The 16,455-nt window shown below is 44.1% G+C and overlaps 1 protein-coding gene across 1 annotated transcript in view; it reads right to left on the bottom strand.

Annotated features, from left to right (window-relative positions):
* LOC138961712 (allograft inflammatory factor 1-like) overlaps positions 1-15,114 on the bottom strand; it is a 46,580-nt gene extending 31,466 nt beyond the window's left edge. The window contains exon 1 of the mRNA XM_070333382.1: positions 14,913-15,114. Coding sequence (XP_070189483.1) covers positions 14,913-14,943 — 31 coding nt within the window. The 5' untranslated portion in view covers positions 14,944-15,114. The remainder of the gene's footprint in view (positions 1-14,912) is intronic.
* Positions 15,115-16,455: the final 1,341 nt, after the last annotated feature.

Here is a 16,455-nt window from a genome sequence, read left to right as displayed (position 1 = left end):
TATTTATTGGTATCTGTCCATACATTTATTTCTTATCTTGTCTATTTCTTGTTACTAACTATACTGGCGCTGCCTTTTTGTAATCTGCAACCAGTTTTGATACCTATGCTTGTAAGTCTGCACATCTCTCTCTCTCTCTCTCTCTCTCTCTCTCTCTCTCTCTCTCTCTCTCTCTCTCTCTCTCTCTCTCTCTCTCTCTCTCTCTCTCTCTCTCTCTCTCTCTCTCTGACTCTCTCCCTCTCTCTCTCTCCCTCCCCTCTCTCTCTCTCTCTCTCCCCCTCTCTCTCACTCTCACTATGTCTCTCTCCCTGTGTCTCTCTCCTCAGTCTTTCTCTCCCTCTGTCTGTTTTTGTCTCCGTCTCTGTCACTCCTTTCCTCATCCTGTCTCTGTCTCCCTCCCCCTCTCTCTCACTCTCACTCTGTCTCTCTCCCTGTGTCTCTCTCCTCTTTCTCTCCCTATGTCTGTTTCTGTCTCCGTCTCTGTCACTCTTTTCCTCATCCTCTCTCTCTCTCCCTCCCCCTCTCTCTCACTCTCACTCTGTCTCTCTCCCTGTGTCTCTCTCCTCTTTCTCTCCCTATGTCTGTTTCTGTCTCCGTCTCTGTCACTCTTTTCCTCATCCTCTCTCTCTCTCCCTCCCCCTCTCTCTCACTCTCACTCTGTCTCTCTCCCTGTGTCTCTCTCCTCTTTCTCTCCCTATGTCTGTTTCTGTCTCCGTCTCTGTCACTCTTTTCCTCATCCTGTCTCTGTCTCCCGTTTTCTGTATCTCTCTTTCTCTGCCCTCTCCCCCCTCTAGAGCTGTCTTTCTCTGTCTGTCTGTCTATTACTCTCTCTCTCTCTCTAGCTCTGAGAGAGAAACAGACAGACAGATAGAGAGAAAGACAAAGAGAGAGGCTGAGAGAGAGAGAGAGAGACAGACAGACAGACAGACAGACAGAGAGCAAGACAGACAGACAGAGAGAGGCTGCGACAGAGAAAGAGAGACAGACAGACAGACAGACGGAGAGAAAGACAGACAGATAGAGAGAGAGAGTGAGAGAAAGAGAGAGACAGACAGACAGACGGAGAGAAAGTCAGACAGACAGAGAGAGGCTGAGAGAGAGAGAGAGAGAGAGACAGACAGACAGACAGAGAGAAAGACAGACAGACAGAGAGAGGTTGAGGGAGAGAGAGATAGAGAGAGTGTGAGAGAAAGAGAGAGACAGACAGAGAGAAAGACAGACAGACAGAGAGAGGCTGAGAGAGAGAGAGAGAGAGAGAGAGAGAGAGAGAGAGAGAGACAGACAGACAGACAGAGAGAGAGAAAGACAGACAGACAGACAGAGAGAGAGAGAGAGAGAGAGAGAAAGAGAGAGAGGAAAAGAGCCAGAGAGAGGGAAAGAGCCAGAGAGAGGGAAAGAGCCAGGGAGAGAGATGATTATTATAACCCAGCTGCAGGTTCCGGGTTGAAATCTTTTCATTTCGGCCAAATACAACCCATTACTGGTTCGTGACATACTCAAGAAGACACCGGTGCATTTAAACTCTTTTAATTCTATATAAGGGCTTTCAGCCACAGAAATGCACACTGAGGGGCCGGCCCTCTTTTATAACACAAAAACACACCGCATATCTGATCTAAATTCTACACATAAAGCGCACGGTATAGAGAAAGAAAAACACGAGAAAAAGAAAACAAATACAGCTTCCAACGAGGAAGTGAAACATCACTGGTAAATATATATCGGATTTTTTGTCACTCATGTCTCCCTTTTACACACACAAGAAAGACAAGAACATCTCATTCTTTTCAAGTTATGTCAATGCAGTTTTCGTGCAGTGCTTGTTATAAAACACAGATATCTGAACACATCTGCCGGGACTAGAGTGCTTGCTGGACTGTTGTATCAAACACACAGCGTAGTTTTCTCACAGAGTGAAATTAGCCGGAAAGTCCCAGGAAGCTTGGCATAATTATTTTACTTTGTATATTGCGACTGTATTCTTCGTATTCAGTGAAGTGAGGGGAAATCCTTATTCAGACTATTGACACAAAAACTCGCTGAGTGCTACGTATGTCACGGTGTTCACGCAGGAAGGTTGACGTACAAGTTGCGCTGGATATAGAGTTAAGTGTTTGTTTTGATCGTAACTGAAGCAAGACAACTTCCTCGTTCGGGTTTGCATGGTTGAATGTCATCCTGAACTCAGGTCAAAATGAGTTCGGCTCATTCTCTCCCTGAGTTTTCTTGTCTGGCAAGGAAACCGATTTTTGTTGTTGCATGTATTATTGATATAAGCAGATTCGCGATCGTCGATAATGATTTTTCATGGTGTTTTGTAATTTTTAAATTACAAAGGAATTGATATGTAAGACAGTTTCAAGCGAGCTATTTTTCGCGGCTGTATTTACTGTGCAAACAACTCTAAATATGGCAAAAGTGTCACGTGATAATCAACCGTTTGGTTTCGGCGCTCACTGGAGCAGACGATTTTTTCTGTAACCAGTTGACAGTGATGAAACCATATAATATTATTACGGTCTCCTTCCGGCAGCAGTCCCAACATTTCGACTTGTTTTGACCTTAGAACGATGCCTTTATCATAACTGTGAAGAACAGAACGGAGATCACTGTCGAAGTCGGACAATCTGCAATATTTTCGTCTCGCGAACACTGATCTCAAATTTAGATCAGTGCTCGCGAAAAACATATGGGAGATAACTCTGTATTCTTATTTTGATAGATTCGCGTAGGACTGCAGCGTCCGGTCAGAGAGACAACTGGCAATAGCCGTGGAGCGATGCTTATCAGAATGGGTTGAATGTATTGAGCAGAATGTATCTTAAGTTTTTATGTTTACTAAAGCGGCGCTGCGACTCTCTCTTTCTATTTCTCTCTATCTGTCTGTCTATCTGTCTGTCTATCTGTTTGTCTGTCTGTCTTTCTCACACACAGAAACACACACACACAACCACATCAGATACAATTGATTCAGCTCTTCTAGCGACTTTGACCTTGATGAATGAAAACCAACAAATCAGAATCATTGCCAGATTCTTCCTCCAGTGAAGACGCAATGGAGTATATATATCAGAACGAAAGTTCGCATAGTTCCAAAGTTACAACAACAACAACAACAAGTCGCGTAAGGCGAAAATACAATATTTAGTCAAGTAGCTGTCGAACTCACAGAATGAAACTGAACGCAACGCAACGCAGCAAGACCGTATACTCGTAGCATCGTCACTCCACCGCCCGTGGCGGCAGTGCACGTGGAATTGACAAGAAGAGCGGGGTATTCGTTGCGCTGAGAAGGATAGCACGCTTTTCTGTACCTCTCTTCGTTTTAACTTTCTGAGCGTGTTTTTAATCCAAACATATCATATCTATATATTTTTGGAATGAGGAACCGACAAGGAATAAGATGAAAGTGTTTTTAAATTGATTTCGAAAAAAAAAATTTGATAATAATTTTTATATATTTAATTTTCAGAGCTTGTTTTTAATCCGAATATAACATATTTATATGTTTTTGGAATCAGCAAATGATGGAGAATAAGATAAACGTAAATTTGGATCGTTTTATAAATTTTTATTTTTTTTTACAATTTTCAGATTTTTAATGACCAAAGTCATTAATTAATTTTTAAGCCACCAAGCTGAAATGCAATACCGAACCCCGGGCTTCGTCGAAGAGTACTTGACCAAAATTTCAACCAATTTGGTTGAAAAATGAGGGCGTGACAGTGCCGCCTCAACTTTCACGAAAAGCCGGATATGACGTCATCAAAGACATTTATCAAAAAAATGAAAAAAACGTTCGGGGATTTCATACCCAGGAACTCTCATGTCAAATTTCATAAAGATCGGTCCAGTAGTTTAGTCTGAATCGCTCTACACACACACACACACACACACACACACGCACGCACGCACGCACATACACCACGACCCTCGTTTCGATTCCCCCTCGATGTTAAAATATTTAGTCAAAACTTGACTAAATATAAAAACGTAACAACAACAACAACAATAACAGGAGCGGCAACAGCAACAACAACAACAACAACAACAACAACAACAACAACAACAAATGACATGAAAATGCAGGAAAGTAACACACTTTTTCATTTGTCTCCGTCACAAAAGTTTTATAATTATTCCATTTCCTTCCGCATTGTCATGGAAACGCAAAGTGCACAGCATGAATGGGAGTGTGCATGCACTGTCAGAAACAAAGCCAATTAAGCCCCTATCCCCGGAAGAAAATAATTGGACATGCGCGCCGCCGAAAAAGGTTGAAATACAAACTTGACACTGACGTGCAGCGAATGGCGCCATTGAGGGCATGGCCTAGAAACCTTTTTTTGAGAGTTTTGCTGTGTCAGTGTTTTTTGATGTGTATGCCTGTCAACCTGTCTGCCTTCCTAATGAGAGGGGGGGGGGGGGGGGGGTAGTATGTGTGTATACTGTATGCCGAGTTCATTTTTGCGTCGACTTCAAGTCCGGTCTAGTTTACTCTAATTCCATATCACAGGAGCTTGTATCATAGCGCCGGTAGATGATTATTTACTCCTCCATCCTTACTACTACTATATTCACTACATACAACTGATAATAGTAGTAATAATACAGTAAGGATGGAAGAGTAAATAATAACCGACCGGCGCTATGATACAAAACAGCAGAAGACTACTTTTTCATCGTTTTCCCACGAGACGTACACTTTGAACACAAAGCCATGACGTTCCCTACACAAGGCTTTGATAACGACGGATAAGGGGCGTAACTCCTTAGTCATATTACAGTTGAAAATTCAAAGCGGGTCGGCTTCACTCAATTTCTTGGCATCAGAGGCTTGACATAAATTAGGAAAACAAATGGTTGGACCCATCATGGACCAACTAAAACGCTGTAGGGCAGAATTAATATTTTGATGGTATTTTTGAACGTTCTCAGCGTCACTGTAGGAAGTGGCGTTCTCAGCGTGCAGAAAGTGAGCGTCAAGTCCCTTTGTATCAACAACGAAAATCTTTGCATCTTTGAATGAATCGAAACGCACGAGTGGTAAGTCTCACGAGTGGTAAGTCTCGTGCGTTTCGATTCATTCAAAGATGCACAGATTTTCGTTGTTGATACAAAGGGACTTGACGCTCACTTTCTGCACGCTGAGAACGCCACTTCCTACAGTGACGCTGAGAACGTTCAAAAATACCATCAAAATATTAATTCTGCCCTACAGCGTTTTAGTTGGTCCATGATTGGTCCAACCATTTGTTTTCCTAATTTATGTCAAGCCTCTGATACCAAGAAATTGAGTGAAGCCGACCCGCTTTGAATTTTCAACTGTAATATGACTAAGGAGTTACGCCCCTTATCCGTTCGTTATCAAAGCCTTGTGTAGGGAACGTCATGGCTTTGAGTTCAAAGTGCGAGACGTACGGCACGTGCGGGAACCGCTAGTCGCTGTCCTGTGCTGCCATGGATGAGCCCCGAGAGACTTGTTGCCTGGGGAGGTGTCCTCGTATTTAATAGCTTCCCTGCAGTTTTGTCGTTTTGCTGTTTTGGTCGCTAATTTTATGTTTGTAAGGAAGAGGTGGATTCGAACATGCTAGCGGAAGACTTCCTCCAATCTGTTGTCTTTGTTGTGCGTGTTGATGAAGCTCTCTCTCTGTCTCTGTCTGTCTGTCTATATGTCTGTCTGTCTGTCTGTCTCTCTCTCTCTCTCTCTCTCTCTCTCTCTCTCTCTCTCCGACTCTCCCTCTCTCTTTCTCCGACTCTCTCACTCTCTCTCTCTCTCTCTCTCTCTCTCTCTCCCCCCGACTCTCTCTCTCCGACTCTCTCTCCGACTCTCTGTCCCCGACTCTCTCTCTCCGACTCTCTCTCTCCGACTCTCTCTCCCCGACTCTCTCTCTCCGACTTTCTCTCTATTTTCCCCTTTTTCACACACACACACACACACTCACACACACAAACGAACGCACTCATGTATAATTATCCAGATGCATACCAGCATCTCATGCCGAATTACATCTAGGGCTTGATACTTTCTCTAATGAAGCAAAGCCGAAGCCAGAGATACCTGCGCGAGGAAAGAGATTGCACTGGCCACACTTCTGAAGCATGCCAGACCGTCTGCTAAATAGATGCCAATTTTTTTTTTAAATATATATTTCTAACTCGGCTAAAAATATGCAAAAATGTGAATCAGTGCACAGTAGTGTTCTGGGCATAGGGAATTCTTGCTTTTCTAGGCTGAAAGTGAAATTTGCATTCCAGAAAGAATTGTTGAATGTTCGTGCCGGCTTGGCGTCCTTCTATTTAAATACTTTTCTTTGTCTGCAATAACTGACAGGGTTTAATCAACGAAGAGCACTATAATCAGTATATATAAACTTACGCTTAACAAAGCGGACGGTAAGGTTGAAATGATAAAATTGTAAAAAACACCAACTGAGTCAGTTTACAACAAAATACTCACACACCCACACACACACACATTCACTGACATACACACACACGCACACACAAATACACGTACACACACATACCACACACACACCACACACACACACACACACACACACACCGAGAGAAACGTGACCACGAAAACATCCCCCCGCACTCCCATGAATAAATAAATGAGCAGCTGACACTTCATCTAAAAAAACCAAGAGGCGAAGCCTTCAAGGCTCACGTAAGAAATCGACAAACAGTAACACAAACTCAATCACTTCGTCACACATACACACACACACACACACACAGTAAGCGGCATAGGTGACACTGTGCAAGAAAGCGAGACACTAGATCTAGATCTGAATGGCCCATTTCGAAGAAAATACTAGTCTCGGCCTGCTCGGCAAAATAACAATGACCGAGACTTTCAGTAATTCCTTCGCGTGACGTCTAACCCTCTTACGTCATACGCACGCACGCACGCACGCACGCACGCACAGACAGACAAAAGTTAGCATCGCATAGGCTACACTTACGTGAGGGGCCAATAAACTATACACCCCCGTATATACGGAGGTGTAAAGAAGTGCGAGCACTTACACAGTTGCACATCTCGTAGAACAATGGAACGTTAACGAGGTTTGACACAAGGGAAGGGTCATAGCACGTGCAGCTTGTCTCCAGGGTCGTGTCTTTACTTCTGTTGCCGCCACATGTGTCTGCTTTATCTCTCTGTCTCTCTCTCTCTTTCCCTCTCTTTCTCTCTCTCTCTCTCTCCCCCTCCCTTTCTCTCTCAGTAGTTCTCTCCGAGTCTCTCGAGCCACTCTCTCTCTCCCTTTCTCTCTCTCTTTCCCTTTCTCTCTCTCTTTCCCTTTCTCTCTCTTTCCCTTTCTCTCTCTCTCTCTCTCTCTCTCTCTCTCTCTCTCCCCTCCCTCTCTCTATTTATCTCTCTCTCTGTCTCTATGTCTCTGTCTCTGTCTCTGTCTCTCTATCAAAACGGTGACCTGATTACAAATTCAAGTATCTCTCTCAAAACGATGATCCATACAAATTCAAGTATCAATCCTGTTTGCTGCATGAATGGCTAAAGGTTCTAAAGCCGGAGCGTATCTCTGATACTCGTCTCAGTACAGTCGTAATATGAATTGCTTGGGATTTGTATGCACTCTTTTTTAGTTCGACAATCAGTGAAAGCGTACCGTGTCACGTTCGTATTTGTCGGCGCTTCCCCCGTTTCGTATTCCGTTTTATCGTGGGTTTTTTCTCTCTCCACATTTTACCATCCTCTTCAAATCCTACCTTCGACCCCCGCCAACCCCATCTCGTCTTCTCTCCGAGTCTTTCTCGACTTCTAACTACAGTCAGTCACGGTGCAGATGCATTCCAAGACTGACTCTCCCTCTAACTAACATCTGTCTGCTTGTGAAAAAGCAAGCACCTGTTCCAAACATGTTGCATTTACGGAATTTGCTGAGCCAAGACCTCACTCTGCACACGTCAAGTTGAGAAGTCAAACCCTCGACAAAGCTCGGTCTTCTATTCTCCCCCATTTAAAAAGCAGCGAAAAGGAACAACGTGCCTCATCGCCTTCATATCAGTGCTTGCCCGACTCAAAGGATATTCTGCCACAGCGTAGCGGCAGAATGTCTTTGCCTCCCCCGACCATGATTACCAATTCTGACGGACAGAACTGAATTCCCCGTTGAGTGCACATGGCAAATTGCAGATTCAGTTGCCGTCAAATTGGCCGTGACTTGTACCTTTTTAACCGTACAGCTTTTCTCACGATGAGATTTCGCTGTCGCTTCTTCTTTCTCTCCGAGTCTCTCTCTCTCCCTTCGATCTCTCTCTCTCTCGCTCCCCTCGATCTCTCTCTCTCTCTCCGCCGAGGCTCTCCCTCTCAGTCTCCGTCCCCCCCCCCCCTCTCTCTTTTCTCTCTCGCTCTGCCTATCTCTCGCTCTCAGCAAAGAGTGTCATATCTCAGCTTCTGCACTCTTTGCTCTCAGTCTCTCTTTCTCTCTCTCTCAGTCTCTCTCTCTCTCAATGTTCTCTCTCTCTCTCTCTCTCTCTCTCTCTCTCTCTCTCTCTCTCTCTCTCTCTCTCTCTCTCTCTCTCTCTCTCTCTCTCTCTCTCTCTCTCTCTCTCTCTCTCTCTCTGCCGTGAGGTTATGTGTGGAGGGATGGGGTGGGCCGCGTGTATCTTTTTATCTCACAGACTTCACTCTCGCCATGAAATATTTTCGTTTCATTATTGTGATGGAGAAAGCACTAGAAGATACTACTGTACATGGAGCAAAGCTTTCACCAACAGGGTATGATATGGTATGGAGCCTCCCACACAGGAGGGTGGTCGGACCCGCTCAGGCGATTTGCTGCTACCACTCTCTCGCTGTAATACACTCAATACACTGATTGGAGCTTGAAGGAACGGAGTAGAAAAAGGGAGGGCGGGGGTTTGAGGGTGGGGGTCGGGGAGGTCAATATCTAAAAACATGAAAATTATGTTTTCCGAGTCCGCCTTGGCTTCCTTCGACATCCTGCTCGCTCTGTCCTCTTCTGTAACTCTCTGTCTCTGTCTCTCTCGAATTTTCTTTTGTCATCGTTCTGCTCAGAACACACACATACACACACACTGTCACACACACACACACACACACACACACCAGCAATGAACTAATTTAATGAACACGGAGTTAAGGTACGCGTCGATAACGATGACAACTCAACTAACGTTATTATTCTGGAATGAAGACAGGATCGATGCACAACATTCAGAACCGAAAGGGCAATAGTTCTGGAATCCCAAGATTTTGGCTCGACGAGGAGGCGAGCGAGCTATAAGGGGCGCGGGGGGGGGGGGGGGGGGGGGGGTGGGGGGGGGGGGGGGGGGGGACGGAGTACTGAGGAGGGGACGGAAAAGGAGGGGGTAAAGCCAAAGCAATGTTCTGGTATTTGGACACCAAAAGAGAGGTGGTTGGGTAAGGTCTTTCGCGGCTGGCCATTTTGCTGTGTGCCTCTCAGTATCGATCAGACTGACCCAGTTCTTCGGGGCTTCTGCCCTCGCTTCTGCCATCACCGCTGCTGTGACAAAAATACTAATGTAAAGGAACGCGGCGTAAAGGAACGCGCAGTGAAGGAATTGCGTTGCGATTGCGGGTGATATTGTAGAATCCCTCCCCTCCCACCCCTACCCCCCCCCCCCACCACCCTTTCAAAATCTGAAAAAATCAGGTCTTAAAAAGGAGGGAGTCTTAAAAGGAGGGTAAATGTACAGAGGATATAACAACACAATCTGATGAAAACAAGTCTTCAAAGGATCGAGGCAATTCATTTTTACATGGGGGATAGGGGCGCAAAAATAGGCGGTTCTACTGTAGGTTGTGGTGATGGTGGTGCTTGTTTAGAAGGTTTATAGCTCAAGACGGAACCGCTATGTCTTACCGGGATCTGGTATCGATTTTTCTCATTCTCATTTTGGACTTTTTTCGGGGTGCAAAAATCAGTAAGTGATATGTGCGCGGGTCAGAGAAACAATCAGAGTTATGTGTTTGCGCACACTGACAAACACGTGAGCGTGCGCGGGGTAAAACATACACGTGCGCACACTGACGCAAGTACGCATAAACATACACATACACACACTTACACGCATGCACGCACACACACACACACACACACTGCACACACACACACACATACACACACACACACACACACACTCACTCACACATATATATATCAACGATAAGAACCATTTTTAGAAGCAGCTCGTATCGCGTTTATCACGAGATTGCTCCCCGAATTTAGGTGGTATCAAAAATAGGCACAACATTGTCAATTCGACCCTCAACAAAACGGACACAAGTGCAAACACACTGCAAGTTTTAAACTTCCTCGTTGCATCGTTCACCTGCATTGCAGAAGGGAAAACATAGAATATTTGCCGAACGTCTATGAGGATGTGTAGAAGGCGCTCCACTGTAACTGAGTTGAATCAGTCGTACACCGAATGGTGAAAAGCTTGATGTACACGGACTTACCAGTGTCGCCTTTAACACTTCCTGTTTGTGGGTTTATCTGTCTGGATGTTAAACAGTTTCCTTGTCTCTTTCATGACTTCACACAACTTGACTGGATTTACCCACAGGAGCTTGAACTCACAGTGAAACCCACTATCAAAACCTCCCGATTTAAGACTGATTCCCTCCCCGCTTTTGAGACCTTGCTTTTTCAAACTGTCTGTTCCTAACCTCTGTAAACTTACCCCCATTTTAAGACTCCCTCCTTTTACAGACTTTCTGTTCATAACCTCTGTCAACTTACCCCCACTTTAAGACTCCCTCCTTTTACAGACTTTCTGTTCATAACCTCTGTCAACTTACCCCCATTTTAAGACTCCCTCCTTTTACAGACTTTCTGTTCATAACCTCTGTCAACTTACCCCCATTTTAAGACTCCCTCCTTTTACAGACTTTCTGTTCCTAACCTCTGTAAACTTACCCCCATTTTAAGACTCCCTCCTTTTACAGACCGGATTTTTTTTCTTAATTGTTGAGGTCTTAAATGGGGGGTTCCACTGTACCACTAAAATGTCTACCTCGGCTTACAGCTCATGACCCTTCGATCTTGTTGCCGCTATCACTTACTATATTGTATTTTCTATTCAACATGGTTCCATTCCACATAGGAGGAAGTATACAACTCTAATACAATTGAATGATCACAAGTAGGGCCCAAGCAGAGCGCTTTGACAAACACATGCACGCACGCACGCACGCACACGCACGCACGCACACGCACGCGCACACACACACACACACACACACACACACACATTCACACTGCACACACACACACACACACACACACACACACGCACACACACACACACATACACACACACACATCTGAAACCCTATTAGAATAATGAGAGATCTCAAGTTCTGGTTTTGATACAAGCTCTCATGGACAATTCAGTCTTGACAAACGACCATAGAGTACTTCCCCATCGTTACCGGCTTTTGTTCAGTCAGTTACAAAGCAACAGGACTAGTTGGTTTATTTTGCACAACAACAACGTCAACGACAACAACAACAACAATAGAAGAATGACACACACTAAAAACGTTATTCGTATCTTCCTTCTTCAGTTTTTTTTCTTTGCTTGAGTAATATAGCAGTAACGATTCTGCACTAGAAACAACCACAACAACCACAACAACAACAACAACCACCACCACAACAACAACAACAACAACAACAACCGCCACCACAACAACAACAACCACCACAACAACAACAACAACCACAACCCCAACTCTTTTCCTTCCACCTCCCCCCCCCCACCCTCACTTAAAGGCACATTCCTTCCCGTGTGTGCGATTTGACTCATCATCTCAGATCCGGCCAGTATTTTACATGGCCCGATAAAGCCATCCCTCCACTTAGAAACATACACAAATTCAACAGACTGGATACGTTCTGAGCAGAGTGGATTTTTCAGAATGCAGTTTCTCAAAAGCCACTGGTAGTATCAATCTGTGAAACTGATGCAAACAAAATACAGTTATGCACAGGAAGCAGTCTGGACGTTGACTTTAGTTTCAATGTGTCCAGCCGGGTGCCGGAAGGATGGTCTCCAATGTAAAAGCCTGCGTAGATATGAGATAGTGAGTCACTTGAAAAGGACGGTCTTATCCCCTGTAAAAGCCTGCGTAGATATGAGATAGTGATTCAAATCTTTAACAAGGGAAGGACTGAGCATGTAAAGCAAGTGGCAAGCGCCTATGACCTTTTACCGGACACGCGCATACCGCAGCAGGTTCAACCATTAAAACGAAACCGGAATTCAGCCGGTCAAGGATTAACGACTAGCTAGACGGGACCGCCCGTCTCGTCTTTAAAGACAAAGGAAATCCTGATCTTTAACAGCCTACCGTTACTGAGCCCAGTCAGTGAAACAAAGAAAAGATCGCTGCCTTGAGGGGGGGGGGGGGGGGGGGGGGGGGCGCATAAACACAGCTGGGTTCCCCCGGCATCAAACACCACGCGCTTTGACTTGCAAACTTCAAGTTTACGGAAAGCCTCAAAGAGCAAAGAAGGTGTTTAGTTTTAAACGCTGGAAGCCTTAGCAGGTGTTGCAGTTTCAGTGTCCGGCGAAGCAACTCAGCGAAGAGGATTATGTTTGTTTGAATGGTATGAGCAAAGAAATCATCAGTGTTAATGAGACTGAATGTTATAAGCAAAGAAGATGTTAGATTAAATGTTAGCAACATCAACAGAAAAGAATACAAAACTTGACTAAATGTAAAAACCACAGATCAAGTTGATACTAGATTAAATGTTAGCAGCTGGCGAAGCCTGTGTTGGCGTGTAAAACTGGTGTTGGAGAACTGGTGAACTGAGAAATTGTTAAATTCTCATGATACAGAAGGGCGGAAGAGGGTATGCCGGTGAGGTCTCACTAAAATAACACACACAAACTCTCTCTCTCTTTCTCTCTCTCTCTCAGTCTCTCTCTCTCAGTCTCTCTCTCTCTCTCTCAGTCTAAGTCTTTCTTATTCTGGCGCCTTATTGTGGAACTCCATTCCTGATTTAATTAAAATGCAATTCAGTGAAACTTCCTTCAAAGAAATGTATATGCTGTTTCTCTTGGAAACAAGTAAATAATTATGTGATAATATTACATCATTGCTTGATATTCATAATGCATTTGAATGTCTTTTTAATTGTTTGACATGTTAATTATATACATTGTATTGTAATTAACTTAACTTCTATTTCTTCTTGTTATTAATCGAGTTACCCTCAATGGGCGAGGGCCGGACGAAAAAAAGCATGTATACTTTGCTTATTCTGTTACCCTCGATAAATAAATAAAGTTCAAAGTTCTCCCTCTTTCACACACACACACACACACATTCCGCTTCTCAGTCACTCTCTCATTCTCTCTCTCTCTCAGTAAAACTTATAAGAATTGCCATTGTCAATTTCTCTCTCTAAACCATCATCACTCAGTCATCAGTTGGCCCCTCCCCCCCAACCCCCCCCCCCCCCCCCATTCCCCCGGCCGGCCCCACTTAGACCTCCACAAAGGTCCTTGAACTCATTGCAGTCAGACGCATGTGAGGTATACTGCTCTTAAACTTGTCACAATACACTTCAGATGCAGTCTTCAAAAAGGATGTGCGAATTATGCTGGGACATGCACGAAAACCACTTCCTGCGTTTATCGGTGAACCTCACATCTATTAGTTACTATAGCTGTAAGTACGCTACTCCGACCACAGTTCGGACGGCTTGAGTCCGTTGCAGAAAGAGAGACCGTGCTGCAGCAATGCTATCTGTGTTGTTTCGCGATCCGTTTGCTTCTGTGTGTGTGTGTGTGTGTGTGTGTGTGTGTGTGTGTGCCAGTGTGTGTGTGTGTGTGTGTGTGTGTGTATGTGTGTGTGTGTGTATGTGTGTGTGACAGTGTGCGCCGCTGTGTATGTGTGTGTGTGTGTATGTGTGTGTGTATGTGTGAGTGTGTGTGTGTGAGCGCTCTATGTTACTGAGTGTGTGTGTTAGTGTGTGTTAATGTGTGTATGTGTGTGTGTGTTTTTGTGTGTGTGTGTATTCGATATAGGCAGGTGGCGGCAGTGATGAAGAACAAGTGATTCTACGTATCTACTCAGTTTCCGCACCTGACCTCCAAATAACGAGATGGAATGTTAATCATCAAATGAACTCGATCCTTCATTTTCTATCTCATTACAGCCTGTCAGTTTAATATGCAGCTACAAGCTTTGCATGGTGAGATCAGTCTACTACACACAGAAACAGAAGTTGTTAGTGCGCTTATCAGAACGCGCCCATGCGTAACTTACTTATATATCAGCGAGTAACTTACTTATGAGCGAAATTCCAGATTAAACTCAGTTTGGATTAGTGATTATATATGCACTCAGATTGCTTTCTTCTGGCATAGTCCTATATAAGAGAGAGATATGTAATTTCTTTACAGTAAATACAAAATGTCCAGAGAATTAGCAATATATCTAACATTGACTGACTGGGTGATGATATCTTCTGCTATTGGTTTCGACAGTGATATCAAAATCTCGACCTCCGGTCTCGATTTTGATATCACTGTCTCAACCGAGACCATAGCAGAAGATATCATCACACAGTCCGTCAATATTGGGTAATCTCGCTTCAGCAAATCTGGTAGCGTGTTGAGGTGAACTTTAAAACATCCTGTCGTGTTCCGATCTGGCAGACACCGCGGCGGGAGAGGAAACACGTTCCATCTCTTGTATTGACGCGGTGCCAAACTAGCGTAGGCCTACGTGGAACCGAAAGAAACCAAAAGCTAACAGACGCTGCATGAATGAAAGACTACAGCATGAACGAAACCCTCTTCTATTACGACTACATAATTATTCTGGTGGAGAAAACGACTGAAGCGGAATTGAATGGAAAATCAGTGTAACTTGCCTTGCTTGTCTTTGGGGTCGAAAGTCGGCATTTTGCTTGAGTGGTTGGTAGATCACTGCTGCACAGTGAATCTTATCCTCTTTGTTTGAAAAACGTCCCCCTTCCACTAGCACTCCCACCACTGGCTTAGCTTGCAGCACACAACTACTCTGGCGATCGTCTGCTACTGACTGTGAAAAGCTTCCAACTGTAAGCAGACGATAAATGTATGCTTCTGTCACGTGACAGGCTGGGAATCACGTGGTCATAATAAAGCAGACGACGCAGACTGCCCGTTTGTTCCGGTTTCTTTATTCGGTAGTGGTACGTTTCAGAAAAAGGAAGTTATGAATGGCTCATCCTAATCACTGGGATTTTCCTCATCTGTCTGTCGGTTATTCGTGACAATGAAGCTGGTGACTCAGTTTGATTGTTTGTCTCCATCTTGCTGCTTTGACTGAGACTGTGACCGGTGCGTCCCGCTAGCGCTACGTGTCATTTGTGCTACGTATCGTTTGCGCTATTTTCTGTAGTGCTATCGACACAAATTGCCAAAAACAGTAGTGCTATCGGCACGTAGTGCTATTGCCACAATTCACACATGCCATTATCACTACGTCTCAATAGAACTACGTGTCGATATCACTATTTTTGAAAAACCAATGTACTGTAGCGCTACGTGTCGATAACGCTACGTGTCGATAGCACTATACTACATGTTCAAACGGCAGACACTTCCCTTTGTGTGTGCGTGTGGGTGTGTACTGATATATATTGTCTGCATGGCTGTCTGTCGGATCTGTATGTCTGTCTGTCTCTGTCTCTCTCTCTGTGTCTCTCTCTCTGTGTCTCTGTCTCTCTCTGTGTCTCTGTCTCTGTCTCTGTCTCTGTCTCTCTCTCTCTCTCTCTCTCTCTCTCTCTCTCTCTCTCTCTCTCTCTCTCTCTCTCTTCACCACGTATTTATTTCATGGTTGTTGTTGGTGTGTGTTTTTATATTTAGTCAAGTTTTGACTAAATATTTTAACATCGAGGGGGAATCGAAACGAGGGTCGTGGTGTATGTGCGTGTGTGCGTGTGTGTGTCTGTGTGTGTGTCTGTGTGTGTGTGTGTGTGTGTAGAGCGATTCAGACTAAACTACTGGACCGATCTTTATGAAATTTGACATGAGAGTTCCTGGGTATGAAATCCCCGAACGTTTTTTTCATTTTTTTGATAAATGTCTTTGATGACGTCATATCCGGCTTTTCGTGAAAGTTGAGGCGGCACTGTCACGCCCTCATTTTTCAACCAAATTGGTTGAAATTTTGGTCAAGTACTCTTCGACGAAGCCCGGGGTTCGGTATTGCATTTCAGCTTGGTGGCTTAAAAATTAATTAATGACTTTGGTCATTAAAAATCTGAAAATTGTAAAAAAAATTAAAAATTTATAAAACGATCCAAATTTACGTTTATCTTATTCTCCATCATTTGCTGATTCCAAAAACATATCAATATGTTATATTTGGATTAAAAACAAGCTCTGAAAATTAAATATATAAAAATTATTATCAAATTTTTTTTTTCG

Source organism: Littorina saxatilis, linkage group LG3, assembly GCF_037325665.1.
Source record: "Littorina saxatilis isolate snail1 linkage group LG3, US_GU_Lsax_2.0, whole genome shotgun sequence".
Lineage (NCBI taxonomy): Eukaryota > Metazoa > Mollusca > Gastropoda > Littorinimorpha > Littorinidae > Littorina > Littorina saxatilis.
This window is presented reverse-complemented; position numbering and strand designations above follow the sequence as displayed.